This window comes from Chaetodon auriga, chromosome 1, assembly GCF_051107435.1.
Source record: "Chaetodon auriga isolate fChaAug3 chromosome 1, fChaAug3.hap1, whole genome shotgun sequence".
Taxonomy (NCBI): Eukaryota; Metazoa; Chordata; class Actinopteri; order Chaetodontiformes; family Chaetodontidae; genus Chaetodon; species Chaetodon auriga.
The window spans coordinates 5,010,198-5,035,789 of NC_135074.1; the positions used below are offsets into that span (position 1 = coordinate 5,010,198).

Consider the following 25,592-nt stretch of genomic DNA (forward strand, 5'->3'; position numbering starts at 1 on the left):
TTTTTACGTTTTGCTCGGCTTTCCTTTTTTTTCCTCCTCTGAATCTTTCCATCCTGTCACACGCATCACCTCATATTAGACCTGAGAGTTTGCAGCAAAACAAAACTGAGTTTATAAAAAGAAAACAAGTTGACATGGAGTCATCACACACAAAAAAAACACATTATCACAGACAACAGAAAACAGGTATCCTTTTTTACCCACTTCTTGCACATATTGATTCGGCTTTTGTATTATTTTTGCAACTTTAAAAAACAGAAATAACACACAAATTGCATTCTGCCTTGAAGTCGCTTCGTGAGAAACCTTTCTGCTGCACATCTCGTCTCTTCTCTCTCGCGCGCACCCCCCCCCACACACACACACACACCGCTCCCCCCCGCACGCAGGAGTTTTTGTCACTCTTTGTTGCACCTTAACCCCATACTATGTTTGTCTAATAGGGATCTGAGTCGAAAGCAGACTGAGAGCACAACAATCCTGCTGCGTTTCACCACAAATTTGCTTTTTTCCCTCACCCCTTCTTCTTCTTTAGTAGTGCTTTGAGGGATTGGGGGAGGGAGGGGGAGGAGTGTGGGAAGGGTGCAGCGGAGGGGTGGCAGGGTGGATGTGGATTTTTCTAGTCTTTTGTGCGAATCACAGGGAATGGTAACTATAAACATCCTGTATTCATTAAAACCATCTAAAAATACAATTTTGGAGGGGGGGGGGGGGAGGGGGGTGCGCTCACTTCCTCGCCGTTCCTCCTCGGTGTATACAAGCGGGCCGTGTTATGCCTGGTGCCGCTCATATTTACATATTTATAAATACTGGGCTGTACAATGAGACGGGGCTGTGCCAAGAACAACACTTTCTGCTAGTGCAGGCCTCGGATGCCTGAGAGAGGGAACAAAGGAGCCACAGCCACCTTCAGTGGCACAGAGAGGGTTCACAGAGCTCGACTTCAGACCCCGCCGCTGTCCACACGGATGCACAGGAGGACGGATGATGCACTCTGGCTCTTTTAGATGAGACTGACCGTGTGATAAAACATAATTTTTAATAAGTAACTGACATCCGGTCAGTCAGCTGCATCTCAGTTCAATGGAGGAGAGGATTTGAGTTTCCTCAGCAGCTTCAGCGCAGTGCAGCCTGCTCAGCCTGTCTCAAGAAGCTGCTATTTTCTGGTCTTACCTTGTTCAAAATGAACAAATGTCTAGTTGTGACCCACTCACCAGTTGGACATTTCAACTTAAGAATTATTGTCCTCCCCCTTGTCTTATTTGAATCATTACAGATGACTGAAGAGGTAAAACATCCAGGATCAGATGTAAAATTGAAAAAAACAGCAAGGTTAATAGTCCTGTGACGAATGCGTCATGTGGCCTTTTGTCAGGGTCTTGAGTTTGGGAGCCGCTTATGGCAGCTAGTTTTACTTCGGCAGATCTGCCTCTGAAGTTTCTGCCTCCACCTCACTATGGAGGTGAGCAGAATTGAGGTTATGGTTTTTACAGCATTGAAAAATAAAAGAATTCAACACCCTTCCATCTCCCCCAAACAATATTCTTATTTATCACTTTGAAGAGTTTTACAGAAATACTTTCTGGAGCTACTCTGCTGAAGATAAGGCAACAACTGTTGCCAGTGTGTTCTGTGGATTAGCCAGAGGAACAGAAACGGTTAGTCGAGTTCCGTTCAGCCCATTGTATTAAAGGAGAGACAGAAATCCTTGACGCAGATTTCTCAAAACTTTCAAAAGCTTGAATTGAAATTGAGCCCAAAATATCAGCTGGGGGCAAGTTTGGTCCTTTTTAAAATACTCAACCTTCAGAAATCTATCTTAGCTAAATGCCAGTGGTCAGCAACAATAGAGAGAATACAGTGGGAAAGTGCTGAGACAGAGGCACCAGTATTTCTGAGTCATTTGTGTTCGCTTTAATACAAAGACATGTTGTGCAAATGTGCAACACTAGCAGTCTCAGGAATTGTAGGGTGTTGCACTGCAAAACACAGCTTCCACTTGGTGAGTGCCTGTTGTGTGATGTTTTCACAGACTGCTATTAATGTGAGGTGATGCCTCTGAGACGGCACACTCACACTTATTCACACACACACAGTCCACTGTATCCCAAGGCGGACTCCGACACATGCTCGGAGTGCAGTGTTATGCCATTGTTCCATCCTCCTTCCCATTTATCCATTCTGTTAAGCATGACACATGTATTAACAGTGGATGGATCCTGGAGCTGTGTGTCCTCTCACCATATGTTTTCCTTTCCCGGGCCCTCTCCTCTCCAATAACCACTACTGTCTCCATCTGCTGTCTCGTAGCACACCACAAGAGGGCGGACTTGCTCTTTCATATTGTCTGCGTAGAGCGTTGTAGAAATATGGGCTCGTACTGTAGATCGGTGCTTTGCTGTTGCTCCTTCGCTTGAATATGAGAGAACAATAGATAGACAAGAGCACTCATAGAGTGAGATATAATTTTATCAATATCATTCTGCCATCAGGTATGCACACTGCATCAACCTCTAAGAATCTTTGAGGAAACAAATAAATAAGCCTTGCATGCAGCCTTCATTTGATAAATGAATGCCAGGCAGGTTTGCTGTGTCTGTGAGGTGCATCTGCCGCCTGCCCGAATGGGAAATTAAAAACTGTGAGGGGAAGTTATGCTAAATCTATAAAGTTGGCCAGGAAATTTCTCCCCCTTCGCAGCGGCAGTTGTTTGGGGAGAAGGAGCACCGTGCTTAAATAATAACATTCCAGGTGGCTTAGTTAATGAACAGTGAAAATCAAATATGGAGCCTAATCTGGAGCTCGTTACAGGAAGTTTCTTTACAGGGAAGTCAAAGGCAGGAAGTGCCCTCGGGGAGAGACTAGACACTTTTTGAAGCTTCAGAACAAGGAAACTTTATTTTGGTTTTATTTGAGTTTTGATGGGTTATATACAGAAAAAAGAAAATCTCATAGTAAATCTGAGGGACGTGGACAGATGAGTGATGGCGGCTTCTTTCTCCTGTTTCAGAAAGAGCATTGAGGTAAATTAGCTCCTCATTTAGTCCTGACTTTTAATACAGAAATGTTGAAAGTCAATCTCCACCAGTGGGGACATGACTGGGTGAAATGTATGTAGAGGTATGCCTCGCTGTGAGGCTTCATTGTCTTATTTACTGTCTTAGATTGCCATCTTGTGGTGAAAGTTGCTCATGGAATCACAGTCTTTACTAGGAAGGAATTGTAATCTGAATCTGCGCTGCAGGTTTGATAACACCAGTTCGACCGACCCTTCAGTGTGCATAGCTGCACACTCACAGCCTCTCATGTGAATGTTCTAGGATGCTGTAAGTGTGCATTAAGAGTCAGATTTGATGTTGTATGGTCCAGTTTTTAGATCAACACTTACCTGTGTCATTAGAATAAAAAAAATAAAATAAAAAACAGCAGCTACTTGTAATTATGCTTTAATATCACTGAAAGCATCTGACCATGGAGGCAGAAGTCTGTATGAGACATACAGTAAAGCAAATGTTGGTTGCAGTGATGCAGTGGTTGTTCACACCATGCACAGACAGCTAGAGTTATTACTCAGCGTTGAATCTAAGAGATGTTTTATCATGTTATTAGCTCTTTATTTTCCCTCTGTTACGGCGGCACTTCCTTTCATTTTGATATCCATTTCCGTCCTTGCGAAAGCACAGCTCAAATAAACCCGTGTTTTAATTTGGTTTTGTCAGATTCATAACGCCACTTTAAAAGAACATGACATGCAAATGTGTTCAGCGGTGTTTTATTGCAAAATAATTTTCTAAGAAGTTGCTGAGGGAATGAAAAGGAGAAAAAGGAGGGGGGGCTGGGGACAAGTTGTATTATTTAGTGGCCGCTGCTGTGGGACCTAATTACAGTTATGCATTTGTTACTGTCTCACCGAGTCTTAAAACTTTTTTATTAGAATTACTCACTTCACTTCTCACCCACTGTCACACTTCCTGTCACACTTATTGAGCCAACCAACTTGCTTGTAACAAGTATGAAACTACTCCAGTTGTCATAACCATAATGTGTTACAGTACCGTCTCATATCACTTTAGAAATGATCATTTCACTGAGCACCCTATCACAGTCTCACAGTGCAAGCTTCTCTGTGCGGAAGATGTGAAAATAAAATTAGGAAGAAATAAATGGGAGATTTGTACAGGAGATGTAGCAATCAAATGAGAGTTCTGCTGACCTTGCTCATAAAGAGCAGCTTCTTACCTTGCTAATAGTTATTTACAGTGATTGTTGTAGTATGTGACAGGGTGGACAGATTAACAGGAAAACCCCAGAGTGCAATGCAAACCCAAACAATAGTGCTGCAGTGAGAAGCTTGTGTCTTCGAAATTGAAGGTGTAACCTTCTTATCACAGCATTATTGCAATACTGTTACCATTACACGGACATGGAGGTTATCTGTTGAATTCATGTATTTGAATGCATTTCATTTTAAGGTGTTCCTGTTATTTTGTCCTGTGTGTTTAGATACTAAACATGCTCATACTCACCAGTTTATTAGCATTTACAGCACAGCAGATGACAGTGGAATTTTTTAAATTAAAAGGTTTTTCTGTTGCTGGTCCTAGTTGGCTCTGATTTATTTTTATTTTTTCAATAATTGGTGCAGCTCATATAATGTTCAGGATCTGACACCAGCAGAAACATTTTAAAGGGTCAGCTCATTGAAATGAACATTCATCAATTTCTCACTTATCTCTAGCAGCACGTAGCCATGCAGATACTTTCAGTTTCATTTGTCCAGGACTGAAGATATCCTTCTTTGACAATTCAGCCACCATCGCATCATACAATGGAAATTAAATGTATTTTGTTTGTGGAAAATGTATATTTAAGAACACATTGTTTTTGTTTAGACTCAGATCCTGGACAAATTAAACCCAAACTATCTTTAAGACTAGCTCTAACTGCAGGTAAGTGAGACAAAAAGACAAAAAAAAAAAAAAAAAATTCTTCCTGTAATTTGGCCAAAAAAAAAGAGAGACCATTTTAAGTCTTTAAGTTGGACACAATAGCCTATTTGTGAAAAGATGACAGTCTCAAATGTCTCATCCATTCATTTGGCCCCACTGACCATATGCATATGATACAGTGACGCAAGAGTGTGTGCAAGTGTGTGTGTGTGTGCGTGTGTATGTGTGTGTGTGTGTACTGTAGGGAGGGTCTGTGTGTTGGGTCCGTGGTGCTAATCTGCCTCTTGTTCTCTCATTGGCCGTAGTGCATCTCTGGGTAGGAGAGGAGGACCAGCCCATGACCCATGACCCCGCGCTGACCCACGACCCCAACCATCTTAACAACGACCTTAACCACCCTAACAACCATAACCTAGGCGACCCTGAGGGGCTGGACGCCCACGCTGTAAACAAAGACTAACGGCCCACACCGGAGCAAGGCAGGATGATGAGGATGATGATGAAGGCGATGATGATGAGGAGGAGGATGATGAAGGATAAATGAAGGAATACACTATAACAAAGACTTTATTTAAGATGAAAAAAAAAAAACACATACTACCGTCAGAGTCAAGAGAAGGCGAGAACTATATGAAGGAAAGTTTGGGACAGTTTTCTTTTGGGGACGGATTTGCGAGATGGACCTAATGACTTTTGCAAGCGTCCTCGGACGTTAAACAAAGTGACGGCAACTTTCCTGTTTTGTCTCCTGTGGTCTGAATGCCCCTTGTCTTCGTTGTCTTCTCTCTTATACAATGTTTTTGTTTATTTTTTGTTTTCTTTTGATGAAACTACCTGTCTGATTAGCACTTCCTGTAACTGGCACCGCAATCTCTGATACATTCCTTGAGCTAGAAAGGTGTGTCTTTTTTTAATTAGGACTGAAGTGTAGTACCTAATCAAATGCTTTCAAAGACTTTTCTCTCCTGTTAAATGAAGACAGTTATTTCACGTCCACGGACCACCATTATATTGTACCTGGAATGTATTCTACTGTAGGATAGACTCAACTTTACCGGACTGTTGACAGAGACCAAGCACACTACCTGTCACAACAGCCTCTTCTGGCTTTCCTATCAGCTGTCATAGAGTCATTATTTATGTCCCATGACCATGCATCACACTGATTATGGTTAATAAAGGACAGGGCACCATATGACAATCTTCAACACAACAAGTTTGTTTCCAGAAATAATGTGCTATCGCTTGGTAGACAAACATATCCAGAGTTGACCTTTGATGATGGTGGTGCTAATGATGATTGTGAAGAATAATTAAACTGCCCTAAATGTACTTACAGTATAATACTATATCCCCGCTCCATAACCAGGCCAGTACAGGCCGTCACCTTGCTATATGGCTCCCTTTGTCCTTTTTTCTTGTTCTGTATCATTCAACACAGCGCCCATAGACGCTTAATGTACATAGAGAGATATACAGTAGTTAAAAAAAAAGTGAAAACTAAAGTTTTAAAGCATTTGTGATGAGGAAAAGCAAAGAAGTGACAGTAGTTTACACGGCCACATTCTCAAACGGTAGGCATTCTTCTTGAGTTTGACAGAGAAGAATTAAAAAAAAAAAAAAAAAAATCCAAAACAAAAAAAAGGGGGAACAGTTTCTTTCTTTATCGCCCGCCACCCCTTTCTCTTCATCTCTCATGTCAACCTCAAGGACTCTAGTGTTGCAGATGTTTCTAAAATACTGCCACTGATCATTGTTGCACAGTGTTACTGACTACTGAAAATGGTTTGATGTATTTACTTTAAGGTGAGAAAAAAAGAACAAAAAACTGGAAAAAAGACATATTGTGTATAGCCTTAGATACAAGTCATCTGTTATTGCTTCTACAAAGCTATGTAGCTGTGCTAGACTGTAGGACGTAGGGTTGATTTTATTTTTAATTTTTATATGTACTGTACATTAATGCCTTCTCCATTTACTGATCAAAAAAAAGAGGAAAAAGATGACAATCGTCTCCTGTGCTGAAAACATATTTGCCCCCATATATACAGAATCCATTATGCATAGAGGGACTTTATCCTTTCTTATTTCTTTCATTTGTTTTGGTTCTCAGAAGTATTTTGCACTGTGATAGTATTATAAATCCAACCTATACAGTACAAAACTAGCTAACTAACTAAACTGAAGGTGTGTGTCTGTGTGTCCCTTGGCATTGTGAAATGTTTCTACGTCATTTTTTGTGAACCCAGAGAAAAATTCTAATGCGGTATGTACAGTTCAAATATAATACTTCTTTTAGTTTGATCAACCTCTATACTATATGTGGCTTTGACAAATTGTTACCCAGATTTCTTTTGTATGCTAATACCCTTTGACCTGCAGCGTAGGCCTGTTGCTGCTTTAGCCTGAGTGATTCAGTGCTCAAATTCCAACTTGAGGAGATTTTGCTGCAGTAGAGCCTCTATTTTTTTTTTTTTTTCCATTTTAATTTGATTTATGTAGATTACAATTAACCATTCTTTCAATTTCAATATGCCAGGAAAAGAGGGGATTCAAAACTAAAATAATACGAGTGACACATATGAAAAGTGAGAAGTAATGGCTGTAGGGAAATATAACAGGGTGTTTGAAGGACGGAATTCTGGAAATGGGGTCTGAGTAAACCAATCAGACGTATCCTGCTGGAGGCACTGACCAATGGCTTTGACCTCTGACCCTATCTCTGTTTTCCATGGGTGTAAAGATGAGAGATTAATGGCGAGAGACTCGCTTGGGCTCTTTCCTTCTCTGAACCAGCTATAATGAGCATTCCACTCCACATATTATGTACAAAACCTGTCTTGTGAGCTGAACACTCTTTATGTTTCGCTGTACCCTCATGGCAGATGCTTCGTTTTGTAACTACTGAACTGTACTTATAGTAAAAATAAAATGTATTCAAACTAAAAAAAATGGATTGTCACAGAGCAATGGCCTGTTTCATGTTTTTAATTTCTTCATTTCTGACAGAGTGAGAATCGGGAAGGCGAGCCGGCATGTCGGAGTGTCACTTTGTGATCAGATGTGGGGAAACTATTTGGAGAGTAGTGCATCACTTCAACACAAGTCATTATCTCTGTCAATTTGATGGCAAAGCTTCACGGACTATGATCATGATGTCTAATACACACAAGTAAATTACTGTCTGCACTACTTTGTCTCCCAAAGGTGCTCTTAAAGTAGCTGCAGTGAAACAATACAGGGATGATGGGATACATGTGAGCATGCTCAGAACGTCCCAGATGGCAACAAGTAAAGGGAAGACTGAGACATTCAGATGACAAAGCATCTCTTTTAGATTTAAAGACATGTGTAGTGTGTATGATACATCTTTGTCTCTTGCCTCGTCTCCGTTTCCGGTCCCATCCAGCTTTCACTTTTTGACACTGAGTACATACATGTGACGTCCCTGCTGTTGTCTCTTCAGTTCCACGCCACGAATGTTTGACCACTCTCCCTTGTATAGCACTCTTTCAAAGCATGTAGTATTATTTACACGAACAACAGCTCCAATAAAAACCAGCCGTAAGTAACATGACGACATGCTTCAATATGTCAGCTGAGAAAATCAGATACTTATTCCCATAGATTTGCCAAATTGTTACGAGCAGATCTACAGAATGTTGTTGGGCGCATTTACACACACATATAGAAACATGAGGAGATCTTAAACCAAAGTAACAATATGTATAAATAGTCGAATACTGATTCAATACTACTAAGTCCTGTGTTCCTGACTTTACCTCAGTGAAAGCATGGCTAAACTATCAACAATTATACCATGGTCTGGGTGAATACTCGATTCTGATTGGCTGCAGGGTGTCCGTTAAAAAGTTTTGTAGGACACCTATAAAAAAGTTCCGGTCAAATAGCCTGATTGTTCTAAATTATTGCGCTGGCTCAAACGCTAGTAGGTAACCTGGGCAACAGACACTCAGAACATACGTTAACATACGTTATTTCACAGTTTATTTATCACAACGGCAGTTTATTTATCACAACTTGAGTGAATGGTGGATAATATTTCTTGCAATAAAAACGATTTAGGAAACTATCTGTGGACTTTGATTCTTTGAAACAAAATTTCCCATCATCCTCTGGACACACAAGTGGTAAGAGGTGCACTTGCCCTCTGAAATGATACTTTGTATCACGTAACATAACGTTAAGCAATCATGTCACTTCCCTCCACTGATTAGGCCTAATATAACAGCTGCGGCCGACCGAGCTGCAGGTTCTGTGGCCAGAGCTGGTAACCTTGGCAACGCATCACAACAAGAGATATTAAATGGTCCACTGGGCCGCTCCTTGTGAAAAACTTACGATTTTAACGGTAAAAAACAACAATAACGTATTAATAATTGATTTAATATTTATTTCTTTCGTGAGCGACCATGGTATAAGCGGAATAATGCCCTTCGAGGTGTCCATTATCAGAAATGTCGTCCATTCATTTCTGATAATGGACACCTCGTCGGGCATTATCCCTTACCTAAAGGTCAGCACTAAGAAAGTAAAAGTGTTAAAAGTAAACATACAAATAAGGCAGAAAATGAGTGTGCGTGTAAATATTACCTGGGAGCTGCTTCAGTCAGGTGTTTCTGGGCTCACTCAGCTTAGTGGAACACGGGAACTCTGTCTGACACATGTTCTGCAGTCTGAAACTGAATTTAAATGAACTATTAAGGCATTATTCATAAACCTGAAAAGATAAGGGTAAAATAATAATGCTGTGAAATGTAGTAAGAAATCACAAAGCTTTATAGGATTCTTATCACAGCGGTGATTAATATTCAGTAGCTTGTTATTCGTTGGGCTGTTACTCTTTTTAACCTTTTTCCTTCCTCTCCTTTAACCTTGAGTTTTAGTTGCACACCTGCCTTCATACACTGTGTTGCTGTTTCCATGTTTTGTACTTGCATCACTGAAAAGAAGCAAAATCAGTAATAATCAGAAACTCCAGGCTTTTGTTTTAGCTTTGGCTTTATCAAAGGTAGACGTGTTAGAGATCAAGAACCCAAGGTCAGGTGAAGAAATCTCATCAAAACTATAGTAATATAGATGGGTTTATGTGTGTGAGGGTATGTGCGGGTAAGCAGGCGTACAGTGACTCATTTTGCATCATCATGACAGTATGAGAACAAATGTCCTGCACATCAAAAGTTCACTCCAGCACAAAGTCGCCTCCTCGAGCTGCTTTTCAAAGGAAGAAACGTTATACAGCTACATTGCCCCCCTCTGTCGTCTGAAACCTGATCCACACCACACTGATGGAATCCGTATTTGTGTTAACCTAACGTCAGGACCCCAAAGGCTGCAGAGCTGTTGGGAGGCTGCCCAGGTCAATGCCTGACTAATTTTTAAACGGATCAGCTGCAGCGCACCAGATGTGGGGGGCCTCCTGCCATGACTCTCCCAAGTCTGTTCCCAATAAAACTCACATCCGGAGAAAGTAACTGTTTGACTGGTTTATATCTACAAACACACACTTGCACAGACACACACACACACACACACACACACACACACAACGCCAAGGATGTTTCAGATGGCTGGATATGAGACTGAGCAGGAACAATCAGGATATTACTTGCTTGCCTGTGTGTATGTGTGTGTGTGTGCGTGCATGTTTTGTGGGTGCATCATGTTGCTTACTGTAAAGTTTGGGTGCATGTGTGTGTGTGTGTGTATGAATGACTGTGTGTATGTCTGTACAGTATGTCAGCCCTATACATCTGAGTAAGCGTGTGTCTCTATGTAACAGTGCACATGTGTTTGATTAAAAAACACATTAAGTCATCTTTCATTCCACCCAGCCTGTCGTGTGTGTGTGTGTGTGTGTGTGTGTGTGTGTGTGTGTGTGTGCGTGCGTTTGTGTTTGCATGTGTGTTGCTGTTCATTGTTCAGCTGAGCAATTTCAACATTTGAAGCGACCTCTTTCACAGCATGATTAACACCGCTCTTTGCCCTTCATTTAACTTCCTCTCTCATCATTTCCTCTGTCTCCCCCCTGTCTTTCAACTCCCTCCCTCTCTCTCTCTCTCTCCCTCTCTCTCTCTCTGTCTCTCTCCAGTATCCATTTCCTTTCATTTTCCTCCATGGCATGTTATGCAGTCGTGTGTGTAAGCACATGTTTGTGCATGCATGCTGGCGTGTTGTATAATTGTCTGCATGCTTATGCGCCTACATGTGAATTGATGTGTTTAAGATGACGCTCTGCAGCGGCTGCAGTTGTGCCAGCCTTCGGTTAGTCGCTGGGCAGATGGTGACCTGCAGATGAACTTGTCTTTCTGCTCATTTGTTCAGCTGCCTCTAATTTTCCCTCCTCCTTTACATTAGAGAGGCTGGGGTCTTGCAGTGCAGCTCTGTGGTTGGACCACCAGAGGGCACAGCAGACCAGGTTTTGGTGCAGGGCTGGTGGCTGGCTCGGTCCCCCTCTGAGGAAGCTGCATGTTGCATTGCAGAGAGAAGCAGTGAATGTCACTGCATGTGTTCAGGGAAGTTGGGGGTTTTAGTAACCTCGGATTGTTTAAGTTCAAGCCTACAAAAACACAATAAATTTACCAAAAATTTGGTAAAATAAAGAAAAATGTAAGGGTTTTTTTAGTGTCTGGTCAAAATGTTTTAGTCTTCAGGAGACTTCTTTTTTTTTGTTTGTTTCAAAATCCTGGGTTTGTCTTCCACCTCTTCAAAAGGAGGTTCACAGAAGGACTCCTGCAGCTAGTAGGAATTCAGTCTTGCCCAAAGGCACTTTTAAAAAGGACGTTATGCGTCACACTTTTCTGAATGTCGTTGTTCATATCCTCCCACCTTGTTGTTTGCTCTCTTCAAATGTACAAAACTCTAAAATGATTCATTCTGTAATTAAAAAAAAAAAAAAAATGCCCTGTCACATTGACCAAGCTACTGTTTACTGCTATATAAAATAGATAGTCATGATACTCAACTATACTGTCCACAGAGTAAGTAGTGCTGACATATTTTGTCAGTAAGCATGCATTTTGATATTTTCTTAATTAATTTCAAAGTCCATAATGCCCACATTTCTCTGATTCCAGCACCTTCAATGTGAGGAGTTGCTGCTTTTCTGTTTTCTGTTTTTAGATCACTGTAACGTGATTATCTTTCGGTTTTGGACTGTTTGTTGGACAAAATAAGCAATCTGAAGATATTACGTTAGAGTCTGAGAATGCGTAATCAGCATTTCTCACAATTTTCTTGCATTTTATAATCAAACAATTAATAAATTAATGGAAAAAGTAGCAACAGAATGATCGATAAAAAGAATGGAACTGGTAGTTGCAGTCCTACTTTTAAACCCAAACATATACAAACAAATGCTAATGTAACAGCTTGTCCCCTCATTCTCATGCATCCTTCTGTTTCCTGCTAAGCATCTGTGCTTATGTATGTGGGTGTGTTACCGTCTGCATGTGTGTCAGCGTGTGCCCAGCAAGGTGTGTGTGTGTTTGTGAGTGTGTGCTTTATGCAGGGCGAGTGTGCTATGGCCTCCCTCTTTCTCTCTCCTCAGCTCTTATGAATCGATGATCATGTGGTGTAAGGGAGATAGATGGCCCCCAGCTCCATCTTGTCTCCTCTAATTGTAAAATATTAGTTACATTAGACTCTGGCCCATGATTAATGGAACTTATTTGGAGGGTGGACTCTCGCACACACACACATACTTTCTTCTTTCTTTCTTCCTCTCTCCCTCTCTTGGTTACCAGGGGCCTCCAAAGTCTCTTCCTGAAAGAATTGAGTGATTTCACTTAAAGCGGACAAATAGGCTTCCCCCGGTAGAGAAAGTGAAGGAGAAAAATACAGGAAAGGGAGAAGAGGAGGAGGAGGAGGAGGAGGAGAGGAATTGAGGAACAGAGATAAGAAAGAGGGGAGAGCTTATGAAAGGGGGTAAATAACAGCTCTACCGGGAGAGGTTTTAAAAAGTTATGGTGTTGGTAGGATCCAAAGGGATTTAAGCTCCTTGGCAGATAATTCTGAGTTAGATTATTCTGTATGCAGGCTCACATTCGGAAAATGCAAAACATGATCAAGTCTTGATCGTGTTTACAAGCTGATCTCTGTGAAAAAGGGATATTTTTGTTTAATGCTAATATTACCTGCCTTACAAAATACAGCCAAGGAGGAGTTGCTAAGTTCAGACAATCGAGATTTAAAGTGTGCACTGCGGCACGCAAGCGTTTTAGGATTTTTCTTATTGTTTTAGCCAGTTGTTCAGCTGCCTCCAAGTGAGAGAAACGCATGCATGTACAGACACATGGACATAATATTTCCACTCCTGTTTTGCACAAATTAGATGCGTGTCCTTGAAGAGCACCTGGTAAGGGCAATGTGACACACACCCACACACACACATGCACACACACACACACACACACACACACACACACACACACACACACACCACTTAAGGCTGTGTGTTAAAAACACTTGCAGTTCTTCAGCTGCAGCTTGTCTCACACCTGCTACCAGCGGAAAATGTCATCTTGCAATGTCATCATTGTGAAGATTGGCATTTTATACAGGCGCATTTCAAGTGTAATTATGAACGCTTTGCACCACAGCACAGCAATCAGAATTTTTAGGGAGCGCACAACTTGCAGTTATATTATTTTATTGATACAGATATATTGTTCACAAGTGGAGGGAAAGTGACGAGGGGACACTTTTTAATTTCACAATACATTTACTGTATTTGATTGATTTGGTTCTTGCTCTGTATTTCATGGAATGCAGTCACCACTCGCCAATGAAGAAGTGTAATTTTGCATTGCCTGGTTCAAAATTTATACCAAAGATAAATCTAATTGATACTTTTTTCTTTTTTCTTTTGTCTTATTCTGCTGTCTTCACAACTTCTTCCAATATAACAAAGATTGAAAAAATAAATAAAAAGGAAAATAGATGTAGTTACAGTAACATACTTCCCTTAGGCTCTGACTGGGCCTGGTTCAGTTGGATGCTTGTGTTTTAGCACATATTTCAAAGATTTTCACAGACTTGTTTAGGGGACTAGCAATAGAAAACAATGCGTGCATTTGGAACTCACAGCCCATTTGCTTTTCGAAGATTTGGCTTTTGCTCTAATAAATCTTAAATGATCTATTCACAAAGCATTTTAACGTTTTATTTTACCCAGTTTATTAATTTTCATACTACATGAGGTAGCTGCTCACAGTCTTGTAATGTAGACAGGGTTGTGTATTGTCTGCCTGTAAATGCTGCTTACCCACCTTTCCAAATGTACCACCCCTATGTGCGAGGCAGAGATTAAACACAAAGACACCCTGCATGCAGCAAGGCATTAACATTGGTGGAAATTAAAGCAGCAATACCACAGTCTAGAAATACCCAATTACATGTCATTGTCCTTGATTCAAACTCACATTTAAATAAAACTACATACGTATTATTATCAAAAAATTACTCAAGCATTAAAAAAGGAGCTTCACTTTGTTTATACTTCATCACAACACAAACATCTCTCTCCAACAGTCTAACACACTACAATAATCACTACACACTATAAAATCTCAGCATAACTGCAAACACTACCACCACTCCAACAGAGCACACTAGATGCATCTCAAGCTGTATAAACAGTTTAGGGGCTTTAAAATGAAACACTTACTTACCCTTCGAAGTGTCTACGCCTGGTTTTCTTGGCAGTAAAATTCTTGATTACCTCTATGAAGTCCTGTTGCCAGAGAATGTTGCTGCCAGTGGACATTAGCATCAGATGTCTCAATCTCTCGTGATGCTTCAGCAGAGGTAACAATGAATGTGCCTTTTTGAGGCACCATGCTAACATTAGCGCTAGCTGCAGCAGAGTTGACGGGTAGATGAGTGACACACACCTGCTGCTTTGTCATTTTGAAAACTCTGATTTTTTTTAAAGTCACTTTTGGAGTTGCTTTTCTTTTTCTTTTTGAACCTTTAAACTGCTGAACATTTCTTTCATATTTCGGAAATTTCATCATTTTATTCACCATTTTTCTTTTTCAATGCAGGCATGTAAAAAAAACAATTAACAATATTCAGCTTGGACACATAAAAAACATGTCTTTTAACCTTTTATTTTTCTTGTATGTTCAAATCATGCGTAATAATGAGGATGTAATGAATTACGTTGTCGGCCTAAGATGCAGGAGCTGAGATTTTTATTTACCGCCACAGCCCTGATTGAGCATTTTAGCCTCAGTGCTTTACTCAATGGTACCTCAACAATAGTTGAGTCTGTGAGGATCCAAAGTGAAGTCTTTAGTTTCATTGCCCACCTCTTCCTGCTGTTCAGACCTTCCACTCACAATGTTGCTTTAACCTCTAGACCAGGGATGGGATCCTGGGACTCACAGGGGAGCCTTGAGGCAGAAGTCCTCTAATTGAATTTTCTGCAAATATACTGTATATAGTATAAACATTTTTACGGTTTAATGCTAAAAGACTGCACTTTGATTATAAATGGCTACGTCACTGTGTTCTCTCGACGCCCAAGACAAATTTCTCCTGCGGGAGACAATAGAGGCGACAGTATTCTAACTCTAATCAGCAATAACTAAAACCACCCTCCTTTGGAGCGCCTCGAGCAAAATCCTGCGTCTCAGTCTGCCTCTCTGTTTTCGGACTGTTTCTCTAACTTTGAGCTGTTGCCGCTGTGTGTTGAGGTCAAAGGAAGTTCATGATGATTAATGCAGCAGAGCAGCCGATGCTCTTTGTGTCAGAATGTGAGTGAGAAGCAGGTGGCCGGCATATCTATCAACCCCCACTGCCCTCCATTTTTTTTCTTTTTTTTCCTCTTTATTGCTGAGAGACATGGATGACAGCCTGCGTGCATGCACACACACACACAAACACATATGCACCGACATATACAGAGACACACACACGCACTCATACAGACACACATGCAGCTGGGCATCCATTATCTGTGAACAGTGACAGGTCAGCAGCAGATTGTGCCTCCCTCAGTTCAGCAGGGACTCTGAGGAAAAATAAGGCGAGGTTGGCCATAGAGTCTGCGTATACACACGCACGCACGCACGCACGCACGCACACACACACACACACACACACACAACCACACACGCTCTGAATCCCTCTGCAAAAGTTAACCAAAGTGATACAAATGATTGGCTGAGTGAGTGAGTGAGTGAGTGAACAGATGAGTGAAGGAAAACATGACTGAAAGAAACTTTGATTGTTTTTACTGATAATATGAGTGAATGAGTGACTGAGAGTTTCTCATATTCACTCATTCATTTAATATACAAAATACTGAGTGAGCAAGTGAAGGATAGACAACTAAGTGAACTAAGTGAAGTGACCAAGTGAGTAAGTGTTAGTTTCAGTGATTCAGTGACTGAGCAAGCGAACAGATGAGCGAATGAGTGTGTGAAGCAAACTTTGAGCTCAAGCATGAGAAAAAAAACGGCAGAAAAGAGGCATAAAAAGTGAAAATAGAACAAGAGATGAAGACAGAAAGGAAAGAGCTGCTATTTTGGGTTCTTATTAACAGGTCCTACTGGTAGAGCAATTAATAATCTAGTTCAGTATTTAACATGGGACCTAGTCCCTGGTGGGGACGTTTTAGCTAGCTTTGATGCTGAAAGAGCTCCTTCCCCTACACCCCCTCTCCCCCCACAGTTCCTCTTCTCTCCTTAAGTGCCTCCCCTGGTGTTATTTGCGTGTTGGTTTTCTCTAGTTAAGCTAGGAAACAGACCAAATCACTATTCCCCAAACTTCAGGCCAATTTTCTATCAACACGCCAGCTCGTTGAGGGAAATGCTCTTAATTCATCAGAGGGAATCTAGAGAAGGAGAAATTCCCTTCAGGCTGTTTGAAGTAATGTAAATGTATTTATTTTTGGAGGGGGCTGAGGGTGTGGGAGGAGTTAGAAAAAAAAAAAAAAGAATATATATTCCAAAAAAGCAATGGACACAAAGCCACACAGTGATTCATGCCACACTAATCAGAAGTCTGTAACGTTTAAGGCAAGAATGCTGTGCTCTCCTATACTTTTACTCTATCTTTTAGCCTGGTTCTTGAACTGATACATGATTCAAATAGAAACACACAATTTGCTCCGCAGATACAAACAGCAACAAATTTTTTGCAGTAATAATTGGGTTTTGTTTTCACCACTGTCCTGTCAACACTGACATCATACTGCTTCTTCTAACTTGTCTATAAATCCATAGAAATCACATAAAAAAAAGGCACACGAAGGAGCCGCTGTAGACAAAGCCATGATGACTTCCCATGATGCAGATTCACCAAAAGGCAGCTACAGCCTGAAAACAAGGAGGTGTAGAAAGTCTTAAGGTTAACAGTCACACATTGAGTGTTATCATCCTGAATAACGTAAGATTTTGTCACCAGGCTTGATGCACAGGTGTTATTTTTTACCTCACCATCAGATAATGAAGCTTGGTACTTTGTACCAGTTGACAGAAACTGAGAAGCTCAAAAAAATCTTCTGATCTGAACCTCCCTCCACTGCAGGCCCGTTTTAAAATGATACAATATGGCCATAAGAGCTATTAGCTATACAATACCAGTTTTCTGTTAACAGTTCTCTCATTTTTCCATTCACTTCAGTTCAGCTTAACCTGTTGAATAGGAGCAGCCCCTGTACAGGGGGCGAGCCTGAGATGCGTGCAGCTCAGATGATCAATGGTCACACTAGGAAGCACCAATCCTAACTTCTACCATACCAGAATAAGGGGAGAAATTCAGCTAAAAGCCTCCACCAAGCATTGCCACCAAAACGAAACCTAATTTATACTGCAATAAATTATATGGGCATATAAGGAAAACACGAAAACAGTGTACGTCCTCTTCAGAGCGTCTGCTGTATTCACCACTTCATACAAGCCACAAAAGCCTGATACCATATGAAAGCAGAGAGTCTGACGATCACAGCGATGTCTGCCTCCTCACTGTGCGACCAAAACTCGACGAGCTAGCAGCCAAACAGTAGCAGAAAAATAATCCTCAAAGTCATACAGTATGTCTTATCTTTGCTGTTTTGTGGTCAAAAGTTATATTCCAGCTCGAAAAAACGCTGCTACTATCTGCTCCTATCACTCTGTGTTAGTTTGAGATGGAGCGCGGGGGTCCTGGTTGTTTACGTAAAGAGGAGGGGGTTTCTAGAGTGGGGGGAGTGGTCACATGAATACACTATCTTTGGGCTTACTTCCTTCTGTATCGTCATTGGTGTTTCTATGGTGAACTTGGGTCCTGCCCCCCGAATGACCAAATGCTGGGGGGGGCTACTGACTACTGAAAGTGCGCAGTTAGTTTCATTTCTCCGCGTTGTTCGCGCGTAAACAGGCAGCGCGCTCACAGAGGCTCACAGGGGCTCACAGAGGGCCCTGCTGAGCAGTCCGAGGTGTTATTTTACTGTTTTGTTTGTATTTCGTCCTTTATGAGGGCTAAAAACAACAGAGAGCCGAAAACGGCTACACAGAGAAGATTGGTATAGAGCCTCCGGAGAGATAACGGTACTCCGCTCAGACGAGCGCCTGTGGGAAAACATCCGTAAAACTGCTCAGGTTCATTATTTTGGTATGTACCTTTGCACAGTTACTCATCAGATATTACTTTAATAATTCGTAGAAGAATTTGGCTTTTAGCACATGATTTAAAGGTGGGTTTCACTCAAAATAATGTTTTGTTTTTAGGCGGAGATAAAAATTAAAAATTTCTACTGTGTTCAAGAAGAATTTACTCTGACACAGTAACACATATCTTGATTCTGACACTTCTGTAGTAATCTCACGGGTCTTAGCTTTCTTTTGAGACCAATCATACAGCCCTTGTAGTTGTGAAGATATACTCTGTTTATTTTGGGTGGGTCATTTCGGATAGGAGGTAGACAAAATAGACCTCGTAGTGAAGTTAACATCCATCTGTGCCTCCTCCCACTCCGTGCAACATTGAGTTTTTAAAACATAAAGATGCAATGTGGCCCAGTGCATTTCTGACTCTCCCAACATCTCCTTCTATTTCCGTCTTTCCTTTTTCTTGAACCTTTAACAATCACACAGCTTTTATGTCAACTCAGTGTGGGGTTCGAGTATAAATCATGACTTAATATTTCAGTAATTTCGGTAGATGATTCAATTGAGTGTTAGTAATTAACTGGAATCAGTGAGAGTGGACACATTACATACTTCCAAAAAGTGTAATTTATTAACACTACAAAAAGTATACTCCACCACTCCATCACAGTAAAGGATCTTTAAGCAGAATTCATCCTCTCCCTGTTCAAAAGACATAAAGTCCCTCACATGTTTGATCCCTCTCCTCTGCCGTAGTTGAAGAGTTTGTTGTGTGAGAGCTGAAGACAGAACAGGAGACGACAAGAGCAGAACTCGAACCATGTCCTTAGAGAGCCACGAATCAGTGGGTTAATGGTCCAGTAGTGTTTACTTCAGGGTTGTGTGGCAGAAATGAAAGAGGGAGGTGACACTGGATCACTTGAATGCTGCTTCATCAGAGACCGAACTGCTAATTCAGCATCTGATGGATCCGAAATCCACAACATCAACTTGTGGATATTCGCTGTCCAGTAATAATGCCAATAGTAGGGTAAAGACAGGCCACCGTCCACATTTCTCCTTTCCAAATAATCTTTCAGTATCCTAGGTAAATTTTTATTCCAAATAGAAGTAGAGTTGCACTTGTTTACTTCTTAAAAAAAAGTTATTTTTACAGAAATGATCCGACCAGTGAGTGATGAGACGAGGGATGACATCTCTTCATGTCCTGTTTGGCCTCAGTAAATAAGTTTAACTTTATTAAATTAGTGTATTACAGACAGCAGTGATAGTAGCAGGAGTTAAAAAGAGATGCAGATGAGAGTAAAGAAATAGAAAGTAAAAAACAACTATACAGCTATACAAATATACATACATATTCACAATACATATATGTTTATTTTCAAATTCTATGTATAACTGTCACTCATTTTACAAGTCATTCCATTCCTATGTTCAAATGTAAACAAAATGGTACCCATAGCAACAAGATCAAAGCACAGAATGGAGGGGAATGAATCAAGATTGATTCCGTTGATTCCTTTGAGCAAAGATCAAAGGAATCTGTGGTGACATCATCATCAAAGACAACAGTGGTATATTTAAGACCACAAGTGACCACTGAAGACAGACCACTAGAGAAAACTCTTGTCGGAGAATATTGTTCAGAGAAAACACTTGTCGGAGAATACTGTTAGGAGAAAACACTTGTCGGAGAATACTGTTCGGAGAAAACACTTGTCGGAGAATACTGTTAGGAGAAAACACTTGTCGGAGAATACTGTTCGGAGAAAACACTTGTCGGAGAATACTGTTCGGAGAAAACACTTGTCGGAGAATACTGTTCGGAGAAAACACTTGTCGGAGAATACTGTTCAGAGGAAACACAAGAGAAATGATACACATGGAAGACGCAGAATTCTTAGCAATGGAGCCTCAACAACCTCTTGATTTCTATCTCAGCTACCTGGAGGAACAGGTGAGGGTCCACCTGAAGGACAGCGAGGTGACCCTCATCCAAAGTCCTCATGAACAGAGAGTTCTGATAGACGTTCGGGAGGACTTGCTGGATACTTTCCTCCATGGCCTCCCAGATCCAAGAGCGGGCAACTGGAGCCGGGAGAGAGAGCTCATGCAGTGGGAGATCAGCTGCCTGAAAGTCCAGCTGCACGAGGCCACGCTTCCACGTGGCCACCGTGCACAGCAGGAAATGGAGAGCCAGAGAGGTACTGGAATGAAAAATCAAGAAAGTATGGATCGGCTGAGTGGCGAGGCCAGGGACCTTTCATTCCAACTGAAGAACACAAGGGAAGCCAACGACAGCCTTGGAAAGCAGATCAAGGCATTGAAGTTGGAGCTCTTTGCCGAAAAGCAGTCCCGTGCAGCGGCTGAAGACAAACTTGAGACGAGCACTCGGAGTCTGAAGGCACAGCTCTCAGACAAAGACAGCGCACAGCTTGAGGCTGATGGTCTCGATCAACTGACCAAGACCATTTCAATCAAACTGGAGCAAATGAGGGAAGTGAAAGACAGCCTTGAAAACGAACTGAAGGCAGCGAAGGTGAAGCTCCTTGCAGAAAAGCACACAAGGGAAGCAAACACCAACCTTGAAAAGCAAGTCGAGGCGTTGAAGGTGGAGCTCCTTGCAGAAAAGCGCACAAAAGAAGCAAACGCCAACCTTGAAAAGCAAGTCGAGGCGTTGAAGGCGGAGCTCCTTGCGGAAAAGCACGCAAAGGAAGCAAACGCCAGCTTTGAAAAGCAGGTTGAGAAGCACACAAAGGAAGCAAACGCCACCCTTAAAAAGCAGGTCGAGGCGTTGAAGGCGGAGCTCCTTGCGGAAAAGCACACAAAGGAAGCAAACGCCAGCCTTGAAAAGCTGATCGAGGTGTTGAAGGTGGAGCTCCTTAATGAAAAGCAGTTCCGTGCAGCAGCTGAAGACAAACTTGAGATGAGCACTCGGAGTCTGAAGGCACAGCTTTTAGACAAAGACGCTGCTCAGCTTGAGGCTCTCATAAGAGTAGAACAGCTGCAGAAAGAGCTGATGTTTGAGAGTGCTGAAGCTCACAAGCTCGAGAGGAAAGTGATCAACTTGGAGAGAGCTGTACAAAAAGAGACTGAAAAGGCAATGGAGAGCATGGTAAGATGTCAGGCTTCCCATCAAGCAGAGCTGGACAAACACAGGACAGAGGCCCAAAAGATCAGAGCAGCTCTGGAAGACACAAAGAGTCTGCTGAAGGCTGAGCGCCACCGCTTAGAGCAGGAGAACGCCTCCTGTCTGGCTCAAGTGGACGCGCAGAAACGTGAGAATAATAAGCTCATGGCTGCTCTACAGACTGTGCAACAGGGGTGGCAGAAGGAGAAGGAATTCCTCTTTCAGACCATCACTGGCCTCCAGCAGATGATGCAAGAGAAAGGACAGCAGTGGGAGTCAATGGAGAGAACCATGAGGTCGCGAGTGGAAGAGCTCGAGAGTCATGTTGCCAAGAAGAAGAAGAAGAACAAGAAGAAGAAGAAGAAGTGGTGGAGAATCTTCAAACGGCTGGCTCCGGAAGTTCAGAAGGAGTGAGACTGAAATGTCTTCACTTTCTGCAGCAACACAATCAGCTGCACTAATAATTACTAAAATAATTCAGACCAAAAAAGATAAAAATAAACAAAAAATACAAAAAAAAAAAAAAAAAAGATTAAAAAAAAGAACAAAAACCAAATCAAAATAAGCAGAAATAATGTTTGTTTGTTTGTTTTTAGGTCAGTTGAAGAATTAAAAAAAAAAAATTGGCTTAAAGAAAATAAAAAGAACAAAAACCAAATCAAAATAAGCAGAAATAATGTTTGTTTGTTTGTTTGTAGGTCAGTTGAAGAATTTTTAATTGTAAAACGTTGGTGTAATGTTCAAAGCTTTGTTTGATCGAGATATAAAGGTGGTTTAAGAGTTTAAGGCCAAGCGGCTTCATTGGTGTCACAGGAGAGAGAAAAGAGCACAAAGCTGGTTGAAGGATTCAGCTTCCTTCACACAGTCAGTCTCTACAAACACAACACGCTGGCGGCTGTGGTCCGTTCTTGTTTTCTAATTCACATGCAGGGTTGGATTCAGATCCTTCAGTGCTTTAACACTGGAAACATCATCAGTCAGCTCTGAATGCAAAATACACATGTAGAGCAGCATTTTACAAAGTTAAAGAGAAATCTTTAAATTCTGAGTGTGACATATATTAACAAAATCCAACTTTAGAACTCACATACAGGAAAGCGGCGCTGCTCAGGCGGGCAGTGTGGCAGCTCTAACCTGTTAACACGGGCGCCGAAATAAAAAGCGACAGGTTCCGCCACGCACACACGCTGCAGACGCGTCTGCCGTGTTCCGGGCCTACTCCTGCTGTAAATTCGTAAACACTGCGTGACTGTGAGACGAGGCATGGAAGACCATTAAAAATACTGTGGTGGTGAATGACTGTCGCTGATATAGAAACGCCCCCCATTTGCAGCAAAACGGCCCCTCAGCTATCTTACTCGTAGCGCCCCCCGACGTTCTCTGAACGCCCACTGGGGGGCGGTACCGGCCCCTTTGAGAAACCCTGCCATAAAGGAATGGTTCGACGTTCTGAGGAATAACTATATTCACTTTGTCCCTGAGAGTCAGGTGATGAGATCAATACCCAGCAGCCAGTTAGCTGAGCTTGCACTCATAAAAAGTGGAAAAAAGGGACACAGTCAGACAGGCCAAGAAAGAGTACTGCAAACAACTCCCTGCAACAAGCACAACCTGTTGTTTTGACATTTCAGATAAAATGTGTTCATCAGCTTTAGACGTGTTGGAAGGTATATTTTGGTACTTTTGGACACAGCCATTCCACTGGTTTTCCCCTGCCATCAGTTAGTACACTAAGCTACCACACAGATATGAGAGAATTTTCTCATGCAACTCTCAACAAGAAAAGGCAATAAGCAGGGGTGGACTGGGACAAAAAATCAGCCCTGGCATTTTGGACCAGACCGGCCCACCACATTCGATAACCCACACCTTTTTGGTCTTTTCGGTCTCTTGAGTGTGTATACCAACTGTGCAACTCTTTAAAACCACATACTTTAAGCGATGCAATGAGTTAAACTAAAACATGTATAGAAAATGAAGAAGTACAGACTGTTTAAAACATTGTGAGGTTAAGTTCCACCTATGTCAGGTTTAAATCTGAACACACATATTTTGGGGGAAATAAACAGATATCCACAAGTAACAGAAGTATGATTCAATCCATGAAACACCTCTGAAAACAACTTTTCGGTGCACATGTGTTGGCATTCATTTGTCTGTGTGTGTGAGGGTGTTGCTGCAGTTTGCTGAGTAATCTGGGAGCCACAGCATGCATGCAGGTTATTGGACAGATGGTTTAGCACATTTAATTGCTCACACCTTCTGTGTGTCTCTGTCTCTCTGCCTCCAAACTCTGTCTGTATCTCAGTCTATTTCATATTCTCTCTGTCTTTTCTCACTAATATCTTCCTTAAATAGTCAAATTCTCTTTCTAAATTCCGACTTTACACAATACTTTAAATAACTATGCAACTGTCTTTTCTGCAGTATGGGCATGTGAATGTATCTGTGTGTCCTTTTGTACAAAGACCATGTCAAATGTTGGTGTGTATCATGAATTCAAAACACATGAAATGATGCCCTCCAGCACTAATACACACACACACACACACACACACACACACACACACACACACACACAAATCCACATATTTCCTCAATTTTCTTCCTCTTTTTCTCTCTTACGAGCTTCACATCCACACACAGACTGTGCATAGATTCACAAACATTTACCAAAACGCACATTGCAGAAGCACAAATGCACACACAGAAACGCATGAAAGCATGTATTAATGTGCACATGTGCAGAATGTGCGACACAAAAACACACAGACACATACAGTGGCACATAAAGACCAGGAACAGCGTGTTGGCATCCAACCAAAAGCTTCCATCCTTAAATGCCATTTGATGCCAGCACTGCCATCTGTTGCCGTCTTAAGATAGCTCCTCTCACAAGGCGCAGGCGAGACAACACTTTTCCAAGAGCTGTGGTATACTTTTCACATATGGCCACAAAACATTCAATATAAAGACACTTTGGGTAAGTTATAACTTCAGTGCAATAATTGCATCCCTGCTGTCCTTCCTGTCACTCCCGACTGCCCTTTGAAATCAAATAAAGAACCCACTCCAAAAAAAAGAAGAGAGAGAGAGAGAGAGAGAGAAAAAAAGAGGAATGATTCAAGAATCTATTTGGCAAAAATAGGTTTTCCCAGACTGAACAGCAAATAATCAAGATATCTGAAAGGAAGGAGAAGCAAATACTAATTCAATAATTTATTCTTTAACTTTCTTTTGAAAGCTCCACGTTTCTGACATGATTGTCAGGTTTTTGGTGCAGCATCCTACTCTGTCAGATGAACATATAGTTAAATAATGGTGGAATAGAAGAAAAAAAAAAAGCAAAAGAAAAAACAAAGACTCCATCCTTACCTTACCTCCAGTAGAGAGCATGAACGTGCACGTGTATGTGTGTGTGTTTGTGTGTGTGAGTGTGTGTTTATCGGTAGAGATAAAATAAGTGCAGCAGGCGAGGGGGGTGAGTGAGGAGAAGGGTGGGGTGTGCATGTGTGCCAGGTGAAGGGTGTGCATGTTTGTGGCAGCAGTGTGATATAGGCACACACACACACATGTACAGACACAGACACACATGCGTATGCATACAAAAACACAGACATACACACACTCCTCCACCCACTGAATCCTCTCCTCCTGCCCTCCTCTTCACTTCCTCTCTCCCCCTTTTCCTCTGATCTCCATGCAGAGGGCCTTAGGGGGTTAATTAACAGGCTTAGATAATGCCACACTAATGAAAACAAGACCACTGTTCCCCCCCACCTCACCCTTTCCGTCTTTCATTCTTAAAGGCTTTTGGCACGAAACCCAAAGTGTCTGTGCACTTAAAGACAAAAAGAACAAATTACTTAAATAAAGCAAAGTAAAAAATGCATT

At 41.6% G+C, this 25,592-nt stretch overlaps 1 protein-coding gene across 6 annotated transcripts in view; it reads left to right on the forward strand.

Annotated features, from left to right (window-relative positions):
* Window positions 1–25,592, forward strand: part of znf536 (zinc finger protein 536) — a 234,253-nt gene that overhangs the window by 197,295 nt on the left and 11,366 nt on the right. Inside the window, exon 8 of one of the 6 annotated variants that reach the window (XM_076734079.1) lies at window positions 5,255–7,975. The exons of the other annotated variants lie outside the window; for them this stretch is intronic. Coding sequence (XP_076590194.1) covers window positions 5,255–5,409 — 155 coding nt within the window. The 3' untranslated portion in view covers window positions 5,410–7,975. Of the gene's footprint in view, window positions 1–5,254; window positions 7,976–25,592 lie in introns of those variants that run through there. 6 annotated transcript variants of the gene reach the window in all.